Source organism: Miscanthus floridulus, chromosome 4, assembly GCF_019320115.1.
Source record: "Miscanthus floridulus cultivar M001 chromosome 4, ASM1932011v1, whole genome shotgun sequence".
In the NCBI taxonomy this organism is placed as follows: Eukaryota; Viridiplantae; Streptophyta; class Magnoliopsida; order Poales; family Poaceae; genus Miscanthus; species Miscanthus floridulus.
The window spans coordinates 91,558,268-91,578,124 of record NC_089583.1 but is presented as its reverse complement, the minus strand read 5'-3'; the positions used below and the strand labels follow the sequence as shown (position 1 = coordinate 91,578,124).

Sequence of the window (19,857 nt, the reverse complement as noted above, 5' to 3'; positions counted from 1 at the left end):
CGCCGTCAAGGCCGGCATCGCTGTCGTATGCTCGGCCAGCAACAATGGCCCAAAGCTCGGCACCATCACCAACATCACGCTGTTGATCCTCACCGTCGCCGCCAGCTCCGTTGACAGGGAGTTCTCGGCCTTCGCAATCACACTAGGGCATGAGCCTCTCAGAGAGGTGGTTGCATGAGAAAGGCTTCTACCCGATCATCAGCGACGAAGAGAACAGTGTGCAATGTATTGACCATGCATACGTCGGCGGAGAAGGCCACCGAGAATGACCTCTAGGCCAATGGCCGACCCGCACATGCTCCCGGCCGTGCACATCTCCTATGCTAACGGGCTCGCCCTCTAGGCGTACATCAAGAACACCAAGTAGGCCAATGGCTACTAGGAGGTAGTGCCAGTGGCCTATGGCTGGGAGGTGGTGATGGCTTGCTGAAGGAAGGAGGCAGCGGCGGCAGTGTAGGTTTGTGCGACCGCAAAGACTCGGGAAAAAAGTACCACAAAAAACAAGTGGGGCCAAATTTTGGTTTTTTTAGAAGTGAAATATTGGGCACTATTGGAGATGACCTTCTTTTTTTCTCCTATAACTTTTTGAGAGTTGGAAAACATGAAGTTTTGGGGAGTAAAATTTAGGATACTCTTGGAGATGCTCTTTCTTTCTTTTGCATAGAGTACAGAGAAGAAATAAGTTGCAATCACTGGGACTCGCTCCCTCTCTCTCGGCATCTTCCTGAAAATAAGGCTTGTTTTAAGACAATCTTTTAGGCAATTTCCACTAGAAAATTTGCTTCTATCCTTACTTGTTAGGCTTCAGCATGTTCCTTGTGTCGTTACTAAGGTCGATATTGCGTACATGTATTCATAGAGGTGAGTGTGCGTGCTTGTTGAGCGTCTATGTCTGTACTTGTACTTGTGTAATTCACAAAAAAAAAGAGAGATGCTTAGGTCGATCACTTTTTTGTTCAGTGAGAAAATTTGGGACTTTCATGGGTCTCCTATTTGGTCCTTTAGATTCGCACCTCATTCCTTGCTTCTTGCTACTAACTGAATATGCATTTTACAAGACATAGTATAGACAAAAGAACAAGTCCTATAAATTTGTATAAAACTTAGGAACATCTGGCCATTAATTTAGTAAACTCTAAACATCTTTAACAATAATAATCACCAGATCCATTATATTTTCTAAATATATTACCCACCTCTATTACTATGAAAGTACTCAGATAATCATTTAAACAAATATCTGAAATACCTAGCTTTGCCATCATGAAAATACTCCACTGTAACCCTGTAAACCTATGTCTAAGTTACTATTGGCATATGCAATTAGAAAAATAGTATAAATAACCCCTAATTTTTGTCTAAAATTACACGCATGCCATTATTAAAATTCATATGAAGTAACCCTTAAATGCGCATCTACATTATTATTCTCTGCATGTTAGAAATAACCAAAAGCCATTTTGAAAAAGTGTCTAAAAAGATCCTAAAAATTGTATCTAAATTATCCATCTCTGACATTATAAGAAATAATTTAAAGTAAACCACCTAAAACACACACACTTATAAATTGTCCAATTCTACCATGGTTAATATATAGAAAACATAACTTTTGATATGCATGCATGATTTGTGTCATTATTTAGACCATATATAAAATGTATGCATGAAATGATGATCATATCGATTTTATATGTCCAACACATAGCTAAAGCTATAAGGTTTTTGTGTAAACAGATGCCAAAAACATTTGGAGGTACGGTTTGATGCAAAAGAGGTAAACTGTGAATGTGGTTCGGGAAGTATAGGGAATAACAGATAATAACCAGATATAAAAAATTATCTATTGGTATTGTGTTGGAATATGAAAAAAATAGAGAGAGCAAAGATACCAAAACATTTGATTAGCTATGGGCCCAAGTTCAGCCAAGAGCCTTCCAACACTTACACACAAACATCATAAAATTACTAGTTCTTGATTACCACTACGTCAGAATTACACTTCACTGCCAGTTCAAAATACCCCATCACCAGTCGGATTTTAAACCGGCACAACCATACCGGCAGTGATAAGGGTAAGCTGTCACTATCGGTTTCCTACAAACCGGCAATGTTCTTCAAATTCACTGCCGGTTCTTTACACAACTGGCAGAGTTCAGTTCCACCAATACTGTCGGTTCATAAGACCACCCGGTAGAGTTCATTTTCACCAACACTGTCGGTTTGTGTTTGAACCGGTAGTGTTATTGTACGAATCACTTACAGGTTTGTGGCTCCAGCCGACAGCGCCATCACTGCCTAGTTTGTTACTAACCGGCAGTGATGTTTATGACAACACTACCGGTTTTCTACTAATCGGTAGTGATGTCACGTTCGCATTTTATTGTTTTATAATTTATTTTAATTTATATTTTTTTGTGGAATCGGGTTTCGCTTTATATAGGCTACTTAGACGACAGGTCCATCAATATTAAACATTACAAATATTACGGTTACAGTTCAAATGTTCTTATCAAGATCTCGATCCCTCAAAATAAAAAGAAATATTCTCGGACTTCACAGATTGTGCAATGCTTCTCGAACTTCTTACAATAATCTAGCGAGCCGCTCTGGGTCATACTGGTCCTTGAACTTCATGGATTGTGCAATGGAAAATACTCCATCTTTTTCCAATACCTCGGCTAAGATGAATTTTGCCAGCTCCGATTGCAGCGCGACGATCTTCATGTCTAACAGCCTTTCGTGGTTATATTTCTTGCGCTGTCGTTCAAAAAAAATAATATCTAAAGAGGAATCAGTAAATCATTTTGTTGAATGATTAATAGACATAAATAAAATGGGGATTATACACACCAACTTATCGGCTTCTTTCGATTTCCCGCCGATGTAGCAAAGCATTGCCCACATTACATAAAACCTGCATTCATTGTTTCCCACCGGCTGTTTTAGGTACTTCCCCTCCATTTCGACAACCTTGAATGGAACCTGCGTCCCACTGAAATGTCTTCTTCAGACACTGAGCAACATTAAAAGGAGAAACGTTAGAAAGCGGTATGTGTGATTAGAAAATAATATGTTATTAGGATCGCTTACTAATTCAGCACTGCCACCAGTGCATCCAGATGATGAAATGGTTTTTTCTTCGAGTCCCACACCTCGATCAGATTTTTGGCAAGATTAACACAAATGAAGATGAAATGGTGGCTGAAATCATAGAATCCTAATTATCGAATAATCTTAACGAAAAAAGAAGCATAAAATTAAAAGCTGAGAACACATACTCGCAATTGTAGGCTAAAAGTATGTGGGTTTTGTTCTTCATCTTGAATTCATCGAAAACATCAATCAATCTTTGTTTCAGGTCTTCCACGTCACATCTATGGAGGCCTAGACATGTCTTCTCATTGACTCGCAAGGGGTCCAAAAGCCTATGTTATCCCATTTGCTTTTTAGAATGCAAAATTTTGCTATACACCTGCATAAAATCATGGGAAGTGCTCAAAAGTTAACAATTTATGTCCTGAGAGAGTAGTTAATTGTAATATCGTACGTGTAGGGTACTTACATAGTCCACAGCATCAACATTTGTGTATAGAGAGAGTGTTTCTGGTATAGCTAGAACAAGCACTCCCACTCGACATCAAATTTCTCTTCTTTAGGATAATTAAAAACATGTGGCGAACGGATAATAACCTCAAAACCAAAATCCTTCGTCTCTGTTGTTTGAGCCATGTAATATTCATGCAACTGGCACATATATGTTGTCAAATTTTTATACTCGTGATCGGGAACCAAAAGATTGCCCCTTTCATACTTCATTGCCGGTGTTGTCGTCACTTGTACATCATAATAGATGGTCGCGGCCTCTTCCATGGTTAATTCGGGGTTGTCTTTGATGAACTTCTGTATCTTCCTTAAATCTTCATTGTGTATTTCATCGGCTCTTGTTGTAGCGTACTGATTCTTTGTTTGCCTTTCGAATTCAGACTTCAACAAAAACGGAGGCAGTGAGGCACAGAGATTGAAGAAACTAATACAATCTTCCTTCGAGATGTGTGCTGTAAATTTTCCTTCCATCAAGTTTGTAACGCTGCCACTGAATGGCTTTTTTTTTTGTTGGTCCACTTTGGGAGCATTAGCGACCGAATCCAAGGACCTTTTCAGTGACTGTGAGGATGCCTTTGATCTTGTTTTGGGCTAAGGTGGAGGAGGAGGAGGATGACGACGAGAATTATGTTTTCCCAGGGCTGATGAAGATGGAGGAGGAGGAGGAGGTCTTCTCTTTTCTTGGGGCTGATGAAGATGGAGTCGGACAAGGAGGAATAGAAGGAGACCTCTGTCTTCTTGGGGGTGATGGCAAGGGATGAGGAGGGGAGTGATCTCTGTTGGGAGATGGTGAGTGATCATCGTGGGTGGGTGAAGACTCGCAATTGTCCTCATCATCAGAGGACAATTGGTGGTTAAGCTTAATGAAGCGCTTGCGCCAAGCCACTTGAGAGCCCTTGTTATAACCAAGTTTCGGCCTGTCTTCTGCTATGGGGTACTCAATGTGTATCTTGTTATATTTCTTATCAAGTATTCTACCAAAGGTGACATGAGCGTACCCCTGTGGAATTGGGCTGGCCATTAATGGTCCCGTCTCCCACAGGCCAGGCCTGGCCAAGCACCACCTTGTCCTTTGTCCATTCCTAACGGATGTACAACTTGACATTGATGGGTTCAGTGATGCCGTCCACCGGATGAGGCACATTCGCATCTTCTTCGTCGAGCGGGGTTGATCCATAGCTGCTACGACCCCTAAACTGTGGGCTAAAGGCAGTAGGAGTAGGGTTTTGTGGTACTCCTGACCCCTTGGACATCAAAATTTGCTAGACTCAGTGCTTCAATAGTCACCTCAATCCATGCGTCCATTCTTTCCTCCATCTCTTTGAATCACCTCAAATACTTTGCCTCCTGATCCGCTCTACACCTCGAGCGGCTCTGGTAAGTGTTAGATTCTTAGGGGAATGCTAGTTTCCTAGGAACAACACCGGATTCCTCTAGTGCGACTAGGGTGCTCCTTGGTTTCGAGTGCTTGGGTGAGCATGTCTTTCTCCCTATTAGAAGTGCGAGTCCCTTGCCTCACCTTTTTAGTTACCTAGGAGATCCTCTGGATGAGTTTGCTCATGGATTGATTTGTGGAGCTAAAGCTCCCATCCTTTGTGTGGCGTACATTCTCTCCCATGCAGTATATTACCGATCTTAGCTCCCAATCGGCGGATCTCAACCTGAACAGTCTTCCTCAGCAAGGCAATCCATCTTTTCAAGTTCTGCTTCAAATTCTAGCATCTTTTTGGCGTAGCCACGAGAGCCAAGATGATGAGGATTCGTCGCTTTCTGTGAGTTCTCCTTATTCTTCCTACTTAGTTCTAAGTACTCCTCAGATAACTTGTATTCCTTGAAATCCTACCAGAAGTCCTTCTGCTTGCTAAACTGTCCACCATCGAAATCTGGCTCTTTATTTTGGAGGACAAAATTCTTGTACATGTCCCCTTGAAATTCTTGAAGCATGTCCCCATGATTTCTTTTGCTTTTTTCTTGACTAACTCCTTGTCATACTCCATTGGGAAAGTGAAATACTCTGGGACCTTGATATCCCATATGTAATCCTTCTCACTTTTGGGAACCCTCCACGGGTCATCATCTTTCCCAATCCACTTCCAGTACCTAATCGGGATGAAGTCCCTAACAAGTAATCCGAGGATAGTCTTGTATTTGGTCAAAGCTATAGGCGGTGAGAGTGGATCCCCGAATTCATTGAACTAAGTAATGTGCCAGTGTGCATTCCTACCAATAGAAATCTTTAACACGCCTCGCTTGGATCTGGCCTTCCTACTACCCAAACCCTCTAGGCTCCTCGGTCGGTGGAGGCTCCTGCTAGAGACACCAATTAAGCTATGACCCTCTCAATTGATTAGCATGTGTGGCTACATAGTCATATGATACCAAAGTTACCAGGCCATCTTGGTCATTTTGACCCAGATCGAGTAGGCTAGACGGGGTCCATGGCTGCTCATTCTCACCGTCCTAATTGGCACCATCACCATTTGTCGGATCATGTGGCTCTCCTGTCCCAGCGATATCAGCCGCTTCTTGTTGCCGATCTATTCTTCGACGACGGGGTAACAGGCAACGATGAGTCATGGCTGTGACACTGATGTGGTTAGTTTTGGCTGTGGGACAACTACAAATAGCATATGTTCATATATAATATGTTTAACAAAGTCTAATAATATATAATATGTTTAACAAAGTCTAGTAATATATATATATATAATATGTTTAATGCAAAGTCTAATAATAAGTCCACATACAATAAAGTCAAATAATAGCATATGTTCACCTAGAACAAATTCATTGTTTGATTGACCACATACAATAAAGTCCACCTACTATTGTAAAAACTAAGCCTACATCAACTTCCAAATAAGAAAAGCAATGATCATAGCCATAAATAAAAGCATGACATCTTTACAAGACCAAGGAGCAATTCTCCTAATCTTCACAATCTCCAGCAGGTAGCTTCTCTTTAATCTCCAATGTCAGTGGATGGTCATGGTTTGCATTCATTAGACCATAGTAGGCCAGTTGAACATGGTTTGCAAGGTAGGCTGGATGACTATAGTAGGCCCTCAAAGCTTCAGCTTCTGTGTTGTACTTTTTGTGCAAATTACTAGGGTAGCAATTGACTTGAGCATAGCAATCTTCCTAGATTTGATAAATCCTAGGAATGTGACCAACATATACTACATACCATGCCATGGTTGCCTATACATTTAAGTAAATTAGGCATGTGGTAAGTGGTAATGGTAACTCACTGAACAAGAGTTATTATTCATGTTATATGGCCAAACTAAATCTATTTAATGTTCTTTATCCTTGACATGATAAAAAAATTACCTAAATAATAGGACTATTTATTATTTGGAGATCAATGTGGTTTAGTAATCATACTTGCTAGCATGCAGCATCATATGTCATTGGTTAATAGTTAGCAACAGGGGTGCTCATGTGAATTTCTCAAGTAAGCAAGCATACTTTACTTTGGACAGAAATGGACACCCTAGCCTGTAACAAACAAAACATTGAAGTAGGTTGCTAGGAATGCAAATAAAAGAATGTTACTCATCCTCCAAGCAATCCTAGGTTACATTTCAAATGAAAATTTTGCAGGACTGCAAAGTCTATTTTACTAAATCACATAATGCACATAAAATACTCACTTTGCAATCATTGATCATGAGAGAAAGTAAAATAGCTTATTATGTGCATTGCTTTGCTAGCTACTGCAATAGTTGAGAGATGCTTTTCGGGAATGAAGATTGTCAAAACAACTTTGTCTAATCGCATGGGTGATCAGCACTTGAGTCATAGACTTATTTGCTATCTAGAGAAAGAAGAAATGAAGAAAGTGACCAATGAGGCCGTGGTTCGACATTTCATGACAATGGAAGGAAAAGGGCGTAAATATGATCTCTGATAGGTATGCAATGCATCTACTATTAGTGGAAAATTCTATAGTTTATTTGCTAAATAACTGACCTATCTGTTTTCTTTCCTTTTAGGCTAGTGGGATCTTCATCATGGTTTCCTGGATCACATATTATGCTAAATGGGGCATGTTTTGTTAATGATTTTGGGATTCTATCAATGATGACTACACTAAAGTGATCAATGCTGTCTTCTTTTTGTTAAATGGTGAGTGTTATGTTTGGACCAAAATCTCATCTCTATTGCTAGAAGTCGAATTTGATATTAAAATATGGTAGTTGCACATTAGTTATGCTATTTTTTATTGAACATCATATCAGTTAGTGTAGTTATGAATTAAGTGGTGCACCCCCAATCATTTTGCTCTAGCTTCACCCTTGACCAACAGTACATGAATACCCAAGAAACATAATCACATACTATCACTTAATGTAGACATAAGTCAACTTTTTTCTTCTTAGAAGTGAATTGGTAAAAATGTGTTACACAAACGTTCCCCCTAGATTCAAGTAAGCAGCAACACCTCTACTGATTTAAGTAAGCAACAACACCGTGGGATATTTCATTAGACACATAGCGGGTAGTGAGCCACGTACTCACCGTGGGGGTGGGAAAGCAGCTGTCCGCACGCTCCTAAAGGCCTCGGTGGTGGGAGTGCAGGCATGGAGGAGGAGGGGCATGGCCGGTGTTGTGGACGAGGAACGAGGGCACCAATGGTGTGGTGCTCTGGCTTGGGGCGGTGGACGGCGTGGGGTGGTGCTCCCACGGTGCGGGGGGCGGGGTTGGCGTGGGGTTGAAATGAATTTGGATAATTTTAACCCGCGCCTCTTTTATACCTGTAGCTAATCACTGCCAGTTCTGATTATAAACCGACAGTGATGGGGTACATCACTGCCAGGTCATTCCCCAAACCAGCAGTGATGTGGTGTAGCAGTTAGGTGTTAAGTTAGGTGTTAAGTCAGATAACTTTTCATTTTGTTTTGAACTCCTCCTACTGGCACAATGGTTAAGACCCCTCAACTTAGCTCTCGAGACCCATGTTCGAGTCATAGGCAGCCCAATTTTTTTTGTTCTATTTTATAAATTATTAATTTACTTCGAGAAATAGCTCATCACTGTCGGTTTTGGTTGTAAACCGACAGTGATGGGGTACATCACTGCCGGGTCATTCTCCAAACCGGCAGTGATGTGGTGCAGCAGTTAGGTGTTAAGTAGGATAACTTTTCATTTTGTTGCGAACTCCTCCTACTGGCGTAACGGTTAAGACCCCTCAACTTAGCCCCCAAGACCCATGTTCGAGTCCCAAGCGGCCTAAATTTTTTTGTTCTATTTTATAAATTATTAATTTACTTCGGAAAATAGCTCATCACTGTCGGTTTTGATTGTAAACCGACAGTGATGTGGTACATCACTGCTGAATCATTCCCCAAACTGGCAGTGATGTGGTGTAGCAGTTAGGTGTCAAGTTATCTATTAAGTAGGATAGCTTTTAGTTTTCTTTTGAACTCATACTGGCGTAACGGTTAAGACCCCTCAACTTAGCCCCCGAGACGTGTGTTCGAGTCCCAGGCGGCCCAAATTTTTTTGCTCTATTTTATAATGTATTAAGCGTCCTAAAGGTCAAAAGGAAAAAATAAATAACCATTGGCACACATCCTGTACTAGCGCAGCGGTTAAGTCTTTGAACTCTGTAGCCCGAGACTTGAGCTCAAACCCGAGGGCTGACATAATTTTTTTAATTTTTTATATATCACTGCTGGTTTTCAAAATAAACCGACAATGATAACCAGCATCATAGTCAGTTTATTCTCATCAATGCCGGTTTTTTGAAACCGATAGTGATGTTTATATATATTAAAAAATTTATTTTATATACTGAATAAATAGAAGCATATGTATTCCTATGTCGAAATGGCTTAAATTTTTTTGGCAAGCTTGTACACCTAAATTAAGACCCCACACAGGATCTTAATTTTTTTCTGATAAGTTTTTTTATTTATTATATTTTTTTGTGTGCTGAATGAGATAAAAGAGGATGAATTTCATCTTGGACCCAATAGATTTTTTCATCCACCTCCACAAAATTCTTATCCCTAGGGCACATTAGAGCCTGTATAAAAGTTTGGCATAATTCCGGATCTTTTCGTGGGTAGACTCAGTTCAACCTATAATTAATCGGTGTCGTCGCGCGGAAATTCAATTAAACCTCAGAAAGTAGCAAATCATCTTCGAAAAATCCCAAACTAGGTGTTTTCGTCACACGTGGCACATGCAAGCCTAAGAAAAAGTTTGAGATGAATATGACACTGAAATGCCTATGAACCACAGAAACCTTGATAACCTATGTGTATAGTCATGCTTCGATGAAAGGGCACATGTACCTCAGTAAAGCACGTATACTCCGCCTGTGTCGAAATGGCTTGATTTTTTTGGGCAAGCATGTATACCAAAATTAAGACCCCATACAGGATCTGAGATTTTTCTGATCAGTTTTTTTATTTATTATATTTTTCTCTGTGCCGAATGAGACAAAAGAGGGTGAATTTCATCTTGGACCCAATAGATTTTGTTATCCACCTCCATAAAATTTTTATCCCTAGGGATCATTAGAGCCTGTATAAAAGTTTGGCACCATTCCAGATCTTTTTATGGGTAGACTCAGTTCAACCTATACTTAAACGGTGTCGTCGCACGGAAATTTAATTAAACCTCAGAAAGTAGCAAACCATCTCCGAAAAATCCCAAACTTAGTGTTTCCTTCATACGTGGCGCGTGCAAGCCTAAGAAAAAGTTTAAGACGAATACGACACTGGAATGCCTATGAACCACAGAAACTTTGATAACATATGTGTATAATCATGGTTCGATTAAAAGGCACATGTACCTCTATGAAGTATGTATACTCAGCCTATATTGAAATGGCTTGAATTTTTTTTTGCAAGTATGTACACCCAAATTAAGACCCCACACAGAATTTGAGGTTTTTTTGATCGGCTTTTTTATTTATTATATTTTTCTCTGTGCCGAATGAGACAAAAGAGGGTAAATTTCACCTTGGACCCAATAGATTTTGTCATCCACCTCCACAAAATTCTTATCCCTAGGGCACATTAGAGCCTGTGTAAAAGTTTGGCACTATTCTAGATTTTTTCATGGGTAGACTCAGTTTAACCTATAATTAAACGGTGTCGTCCCATAGGAATTTAATTAAACCTCAGAAAGTAGCAAACTATCTCCGGAAAATCTCAAACTAGGTGTTTCCTTCACACGTGGCACGTGGAAGCCTAAGAAAAAGTTTGAGATGAATACGACATCGGAATGTATATTTCTAGTTGCCCAACAAATGTTATACGAATTATATGCATGACAATAATTAAGCACACAAAACCGTATAAATTAAAATTAGAACCCAATTAAACTACGACCTTAAAAACAACCTAATAAACAATAATTACTATCGGAATCACTACCGGGTTTGATCGGGCCACGCACACTAACATGCCTCTGTAGCCATATATGGTAATTGATATCACGGATTATGTATCCGCTTGTATCGATAAAGTCCAATGCCCATATGAGTGCACTCTCTCATGCCTCACAATACTGAAAGAATGGTCGGCCATAGATGTAACCTACTGAACGACCACTGCCCCTGTTAGTAATCCTTATGCAGTACTAGCATCCTTCTACAGTGAGCTGTCCAAGGTTACCATTGCAAAAGTCCCAATCATACCCGAGTTACTCCGTAGCTTGATCTAGAACGACCCACAAGCCACATGCAGCATAGGTAAGGTCCTAGAGCGCAATCTGCAAGCGGAGAAAAAGAAAAAAAATAGAGAATGTTATTATAATAATAAACAACAAATAACCATGACTCATGTATAAGTGACCATTTTACCACATCTACACGGTTGTAGCTCGCAAACCATTCACTTGCTTGCGGGACGGAGATATCACCAGCATTCAAAGCAAGTGTCTTGAAGTGCGAGAAATCAGGCACATCATTGCAAACACGTCGAAGTGCCTCTAAATAGATGCGCACGATACTGAATTGGGTGCTTATCACGTCCGGGCTCTGTCTTCCCGTCTCATGGATATGGTTTCGATGATTTGCACCCCTCAAAGGGATGGAAAAACTGAGTTCACACGTCCATAGCCGACCACTTGCATTAGATGTTGTGTTCTCGACGATGTCCGGGATAGATAACTAGTTAAGTGTTGTTCGCAGCCAATCTATTGGGGATATAGTATGCGACATATATGTATGCAACAATGATATTAAACTAATTACACTTATTTGTTAGCATAAAAAAACAAAAGATGTTGGAAAATATTTCATACAACGCTGGAATAGGGAACCGTGGAATGGCCACATTAGGAGCGAATGGCTCATCGCCAAGGTGGAAACCTGGTTCTTGTGGTGGGGGAGGTTCGTTGTTCATACCACCTGATCGATAAAATGCCAAAAAAAATATGAACATAAAATATATGCACAAAAAATTCTTCCAAGTAAAATGTGGCAACATAATTAAATATAGATTGAATGCAAGGAATAAGAATATATATAAATATATAATACAAACAAACATGAATATAAATATATATCAAATGAATATAGATAGAATATTAGAGAAGACAACATATCAATACCATTGAAAAATACAGGAGCCATGACCAAATCACATAGAGAGAGCGGATTTCTTGAGAAGTGAGAGTGAAACATGAGAAATAAGACTGTGAGAGTTCGTGGGTGGGTGGGATCGATGTATGTGGCTGGCAGTTTGTTTTATATAGGGGGGCATAGACATCACTGCCGATTTTTAAGTAGAACTGACACTGAAAGTTAATATCACTGCCGGTTTGTAAGTAGAACCGACAGTGAAGGTGCATATATGTAAAGGATATATTTATTTAGATAGTACAGTGGAAAAGTTTTAACAACAACGATATATTTATTTAGATAGCAATGAAATACATCAAAAAATAACAAAAAATTAGAAATAAATTACATATACGATAACAAAGACCTTACACTAAAATTCTATATATGATAACAAAGACCTATTTGCGTACAGGTCAATGTTACAATCAATGTGTATCAACACATTATAATGTAACCACCTTAGTAGCATTCTTCTAGCACCAACTAGGGGCAAACAGCAGCACCGAGGTGGTCTTCGAGCTATACCAGTTGGAGATGACAAGGTGGCATCGATGAATCCGCCTTGTCTATACATGGCCTTTTTCTAGATGCGCACCGCAGCGAATGGCTCTATGAACCTCATGGCATCTTCAATCTTCGGCGTTCCTCTATCTTCAGTAGCATTCTTCTAGTACCTCTTGTGTGCACCATTTCGGTGGACTACGACGCATAACAATATCTATGGTTTGTTGTGGGAGAAAAACATTATATCATGGCTGATAAGGCCTCGCTGAAACCAACATGCATGGAGAGGCTAGCTCCTGGCCGAGGGCCATTTTATAAGGGCTAGCAGTCATGGTATATTTTTATTTCTGAACTAAAGTTGTCAGGGTAGGTGGGAGTAGTGTTCCAACTGTTGTGGTCAGTGGGAGCACTGTTGGTATGTGAGGAGCATCTACACATCACTGTCAGTTTTAGTTTAAAAATCGACAGTGAATGGAGCCTTTTGTGTCGGTTCGAGCAACCGACTGTGAAGAACCAAAACCTGCAGTGAAGGGCCTTGCCGCCATCTCAGCCAGTTAGGTGTTAAGTTAGGTGTTAAGTAGGATAACTTTTTGTTTTGTTTCAAACTCCTCCTATTGGTGCAATGGTTAAGACCCCTCAACTTAGCCCCCGAGACCCGTGTTCAAGTCCTAGGCGGTCCAATTTTTTTTTGTTCTATTTTATAAATTATTAATTTACTTCAGGAAATAGCTCATCACTGTCGGTTTTGATTGTAAACCGACAGTGATGGGGTACATCACTGCCGGGTCATTCCCCAAATTGGCAGTGATGTGGTGTAGCAGTCAGGTGTTAAGTAGGGTAACTTTTAGTTTTCTTTCAAACTCCTCCTACTAACGCAACGGTTAAGACCCCTCAACTTAGCCCCTGAGACCCGTGTTCGAGTCCTAGGCGGCCCAAAAATTTTTGTTCTATTTTATAATTTATTAAATAAATTTTCTCAGTGTACCTTCTTTCTCTATGGCCTTCTTAGCATTCCTCTTCATCTTCGCCTGATCTGGAGACTGGAATAGTACACGCATCAAGTAAATGGATCACTCAATAGTCAACACACAAGCCATAGGCATTCCCATTCACATCTCTAGGAGCACATACATCAATGATCAATGAAGGTTGGAGGAGGAATGGAGCTACTACACCTTTGCTCAATGCCGACTGTGGGCTGGGCTCCTTCGAGTATTGCGAGCAGGGACTACAAACTGGTTGGGGACCGTACCAGTGGCGCCGAGGAGCTGTGGATCCCTCACTACTAGTAGTAGCTCAGAAGAGAATGGCCGCCTCAATGTCCTTCTATCGGAAGTCTAGACATATATATTTATATTTATATTTATATTTATATTTATATTTATATTTATATTTAGCTAGTGTTTAAATTCAGAGAGTAAAGTTTAGAAATGTTACATGCGATGTCTAATCGAGTGTTTGAATAGTAATAAGGTCAGTCTCAATGGTAGTTTTAAATAACTTTCATTCTCATTAATTGCTATGATACGTCGGCATATTTGCTGAGTTGGCAGAGTATTAACGAGGAGGAGAGAGGAGATGAGAGTTTCATCAGGATCAAACATCCTTCACGGTTATGTGCATAATGATTACATAGTTAACAATAATCTAACTATCTTTAGGTGCATCAACAATGAGGGCCTCATTGTGATCAAGCCATACGTAAGCAGGTTCATCACCCTCTTGAATGATAGATAGGGGTATGTTCGCCCCTAATGGAGGCATTTCCTGATAGCCCCTGTAGTCTTCTTCATCCGTCACTCCATCGACACCGACAATCTTTCTTTTCCCTTCTAGGACTACTTTTAGCCTTCCTTTTGTCTTGTTGTCCCTTGCATAGAAGACTTGCATAACATCTCTTGCAAGGACGAAGGGGTTGTCTCTGTATGCGATCTTAGTGAGATCAACGGTTGTGAACCCTTCGCTGTCAGTGTTGATTTCCTCGAGCCAGACCCACTGGCAGCGAAAAAGAGCTACCTTCAACTAGACCATAGGCTAGCTCCCATATCTCCTCTATGAAACCATAGTATGTCGCCTACACATTGCCGTTTTCGTCGTGAGCATCAAAACGAACACCACAATTTTGGTATGTGCTCTTTCCATCTTGCTTTTTTGTGTAAAATATGAATCCATTGATCTCATACCCTTGGTACTTAAGATATGTACTCGAAGGTCCCTTGGCTAAGGCATCCAGTTGATTACCCAACTTTATTCCAAGCAAGCGATGTCGTAACCAGTTGACAAATTCCTTCTTATGTTTTTTATCCAGCCAAGCCTGTGACCTGCTTGGATACAGAGTTTGCAGCGATTGCCTATGCTCGTCAATGTATGGCATCACACCCTTGGCTTGCTAGAGAATAGCAAATTGTGCCTGTCTAAAAGAAACAGGGTCGTCTACTAAAGAAACAGGGTCGTCTACTGTAACAGATTTCTCCCCAATCGTTCCTTTGCCACGTAGTCTTCTCTCGTGATAAGATTCTAGAACTCCTGACCCTTTTGATGTCCAGATAATATGTGCAGAACTCAATGGCCTCCTCTATTGACCATCCTTCAACCATGCCCCCTTCTGACCTGAATCTGTTCCTAACATGCCTTCTGAAAACTTTCATCAATCTTTCGAAATGGAACATCTGATGCAGGTAGATTGGGCCAAGGGCTCTAATTTAGGTCAACAAGATGAATGAGTAGATGCAATCAGATATCAAAGTAAGTCGGCAGGAAATGCATCTCAAGCCTAACGAGAGTTTTGGCTATATCCCGCTGCAGCTGCTCTAGCATGGACACATCAATGACCTTTTTTGAGATCACGTTAAGAACGAGCAAAGCTTTATGATTGGGGCATAGACCTTTGGGAGGAGGATACCACGCAGCGCAACAGGGAGCAGCTGAGTCATAATGACATGACAGTCATGGGCCTTCATAGGGCCATAGTTGAACTTGAGTTCTATCATGTTCACTAGCCTCTTCGGATTCATACAGTAGCCGGTCGGGACTTTGAGTTCCTTGAAGAAAGAAATAAGTGCATGCTTTTCTTCCTTCCTCAATGTCCATGACGCAACCGGAAGTTCGAACTGGCCATTCTCTAGCTCCACAGGATGCAGCTCCTTCCTGATTCCTAAGTGTTGCATGCCCTAGGCGTGTGGCTAGTGAATCCTTCGATGTCCCCCTGGTGTCCATCAAGGTGTTAAGAGTGTTACCGCACGCTGTTTTTAGTGATGTGCATAGGATTAAGACAGTGGCGTACACTCAGAAATGGCCAGTAAAGTAGTTTCTAGAAAACCATTTTTTTCTTCCAAACGCTCCCATCAGGCGCTGCTACTGCATTGTCCCCCTTCCTAAGGACAACCTCTAGTTTGTTGAGTTCTCGAAGTATCGCAAGCCCGTCTAGATATTTTGGAGCTAAGCGTTTCTTAATAGTACCGTTGAAATCTTTTCTATTCCTGCGGTAAGGGTGATCCTTAGGTAGGAACCTATGGTGTTCCCATATAAACTATCTTTGAGTTATTTGGCAGATTTACCGCATCGGTATCGTTCAAGCACTTGACACATTCAGTATAGCCTTTTGTCTTCTCTCCAGACAACGAACCTCGACATGGCAGGTCGATGATTGTAGCGATAAGTACTCCCTTGATTGTGACATGTTCCTTTTTGTACTCGTCCCAAACATCTGGCACACCCTTTTCAAACATCTCCACTAGTTCATCGATCACTGGTTCCAGAAACACATCGATGTCATTCCCAGGTTGTCTTAGGCCCTTGGATCAGTAGTGGCATCTGGATGTACGACCTGTTTCATACAGACCCAAGGTGGAAGGTTGTATATATAGAGCGTCACTGGCCAAGTGCTATGATTGCTTCTAACCTGGTCGAAAGGATTCATCCCATCTGTGCTCAAAGCAAACCAAAGGTGCCTTATCCTCTCCACCGATGTCCTTATAGAACATAGTATTGATAGTCCTCCAGTCAAGCCCATCGGCGGGGTGCCTCATCATTGTATCTTTCTTACGCTCTTCGCCATGCCAGTGCAATAGCTTGGCTGACTTTGCACATGCAAATAGCCTATGCACCCTAGGGAGCTATAAGGAAATACCAAACGACCTTTACAAGACCTCCTCTGGTCTTAGTACCCTTATCTGATGGCCCTTCCTTGTACCGTGGAGCTTCACACTTGGGGCACTTGTCCAAGTCTTTGTATTTTTCTCCTACGGTACAATATGCAATCATTGGAACACGCGTGGATTTTTTCAACCTCGAGGACGATGGGGCAGATCATTTGCTTGGCCAAGTATGTCTTTTCTGGCAACTCAGTTTTTTTCTGGGAGCATTTTTCTTATTATACCTAACAACTGATCGGAGCCTTTATCACTCAATCCGTTTGTCGATTTGAACTCTAACAGCATGATATCGGCGTCCAGTTTGCTCATTGGACAATTCCTATACAATGATGTTTTGCCATCTTGTCTTATTTTCTCTAGCTTTCTCAGCTGTCTTTCACTAAGACATCCAGTCTCTATATTACGTAGCAGCTGAGAAATGCCATCGTTATCCTCGGTGTCGTCAGCTAGCGTGTTTCCTAAACACATTATTAACTATGGCCATAGGTTTCATATTGACACCGGATTTCTCGTCAGCATCAGTGGATGGCTACGTCAGGCATGTCCACATCATCATCATTTTCCTGCAGAACATTCACACCAACCTCACCATGCATAGTCCATATCGTATAGTTTGGTATGAACCCCCTGGTAATCAAGTGCGATCGTATAGACTCAATTTGACGAAAGTTTCTATGATTCTTGCAATCTTTGCATGGGCAGAAGACATGGTTCCCATTCCCAGCATGGGCTTTGGCATCGGTGATAAACTGGCTAGCGCCATGCATGTACCGTTTGTCCGTTCAGGACAGATGTATCCACTCTCGATCCATCTCTGCACAAAAAAATACTGAGACAGTAATTACAAAGAATTAATAAGAAATAGAGCTTCATGAACAACAATTGTAGCTCAAAAGTACAATTTTTGAAAAACATTATTGTACACTAATTATTGGAAAATTAAAATTGGTAACCCCGGCCCTGTAAATTAAAAATCGTAGTAAAAAACAATTATTGCGCAATAATGAAGAACATTTATTCTACTCTACTTCTAAGAACTAATTGTAGCATCACATACTAACAATGATGATCTTGACCACCATGGAATAATTAGCTAGGAATTTAAATGTGTTCATAGACACCAACCGTTTGGATGATGGATTCACCACTAATTTGTGCCTTGCACAAATGTCCAATTGGAAAAGTGCTCTCTAGAATGGAGAAAGAACTAGAATGAGAATCAAGCAATGTAGCTATCAAAACGAAGCTAATTAAGCAACAAAATCAAAGGAGCGGATGTTTGTTACTAACCTTAAAGCAAAAAGATCAAGCCATTCTTCAAAATCCAAGCACTAGCTTCATGGTGAAGAGCAGCCGCAACAATGGAGAGAAGGGTCCAAATGTGCGCCTCTGTTCTCGGGATGGAAGAGAGGACGGCTGCAGCCTTTTTGTGTTGTAGGCTTATCACCGTCGGTTCTTGGCTAGAACCGACAGTGATAGAGCCCAGTCACTGTCGGCTATTGGCTTAAACCGGCAGTGATGAGTGGCCGCCAAAACACTGTCGGTTCAAGCCACAAACCGACAGTGATGTGGTCCTTCACTGCCGGTTTTAGTTCCAGCCCCAATCATTTTTTTCATTTTCAAGCTCATAACCAGCAGTGAAGGTACATCACTGCCGGTTGTCACAAATCCGACAGTGATGTCCAAATCTGGCGTAGTGTATGCCTGGGTTGATGGATTAGTGCATATTATTCTTTTTATCTCAATTAGTGCATATTATTGGTACAACCCACTGGAATTAATAGGATGAATGCTCATGATGAAACACCTTGTTTAGAGGACTATACCAAACAACACGAAATAGAGTTTGTAGGTCCAGGGACCAGTACGGCGCAGCAGATGCAGCAAGGCTGGATGTGTGGAGCGGGCATCATCGTGGCCTGTTGGCAACGAGATATACACTCGTCTAAGGTTTGTGAGGAGCATATGGGTCAGTGACCAGAGATGTTAGCTAGCACAAATTCAAATGAAAAACAAAATGTTCATCGTCTATATAGAGTTTGTTAAATCCAGGCATAAATTAAAATACGATCGATGCATCTTCCAAGCTGTGTCTATCTGCGTAACACTATTTTGCCACTTCACAATGTGTGTCGGTGCTACTTATGCAGTAATAATCACACAAGTCCATGTCCCTCTGGTCATCCCTAGTAGCTGGGCTTTCTTCTTAGTATCTCAGCCACCCTTCTATCATCGCTCAGTACCAGTTGTTGCTCAGTACCATGCACGAAAAAACACAAGGATCACTACAAGGTAAGGTCCATCCGGCTGCGACATCTCCTAATGAACATATCACAAGCCTCGTCAATCTCATCGTCTAAATTGAACGTCAGACCTTCAGCCTCCCGGTTGCTCCTGATGACCTCGATGACCGATGGCTCATCGAGCACATCAAGAACATCGACATCACCACCACCTTCCTGTACATCTTCCTCATCATTGCAATGATAATTGTCATCGTCGAAGAGGGAACTTGTCCAATCATGGTAGCCATGACGATCATCCTCGTCGAACACTGCGATCTCAAAGAGACTAAGACCAGCCTTCTTACCACCGTGATCACCAGCGGCAGGCTCTTTGCTTGGCGCCGTTGCCTTGCTTAGCACGAGAGCCCTGTCAAGGTGGTCCACCATAATCTTCTCCTGGCTCGACGACGACACGAGTGTGTGGACCTTGCGAGACATGGCGGCGACCACCGCCATCCTTCGGCGCAGCGAGGCCAGGATGATGAGCTTTGTTCTTAGAGCGTCAGTCTTGCTCTTGATCGACGTCACGGCCTTCTTGAGGAGATCGGGGGCGCTCTTGCTGAGCTTCATCTTCGATGTGGAGTGGTGGTGAACCTGCTTGTCATGCAGATTTGCTACGGAATTGCTGTGCCTCATGGTTGGCATGCACGAGAGTGATGAGTAGCTAGGTCAGAAGTGAGCTCCAGAGATGAGCTAGGTAGCTAGCTAGTAGCTATTGGTTTGA

At 41.4% G+C, this 19,857-nt stretch overlaps 1 protein-coding gene across 1 annotated transcript; it reads right to left on the bottom strand.

Annotated features, from left to right (window-relative positions):
• Positions 1-18,612: 18,612 nt before the first annotated feature.
• LOC136552105 (uncharacterized) lies at positions 18,613-19,857 on the bottom strand. Its single transcript, XM_066543649.1, has one exon. The coding sequence runs from the start codon at positions 19,776-19,778 to the stop codon at positions 19,134-19,136; it is 645 nt and encodes a 214-aa protein (XP_066399746.1). The 5' UTR covers positions 19,779-19,857; the 3' UTR covers positions 18,613-19,133.

Coding starts and splice junctions, on each gene's coding strand:
- LOC136552105 (XM_066543649.1), bottom strand. CDS start 19,778: ATGCCAACCATGAGGCACAGCAATTCCGTAGCAAATCTGCATGACAAG.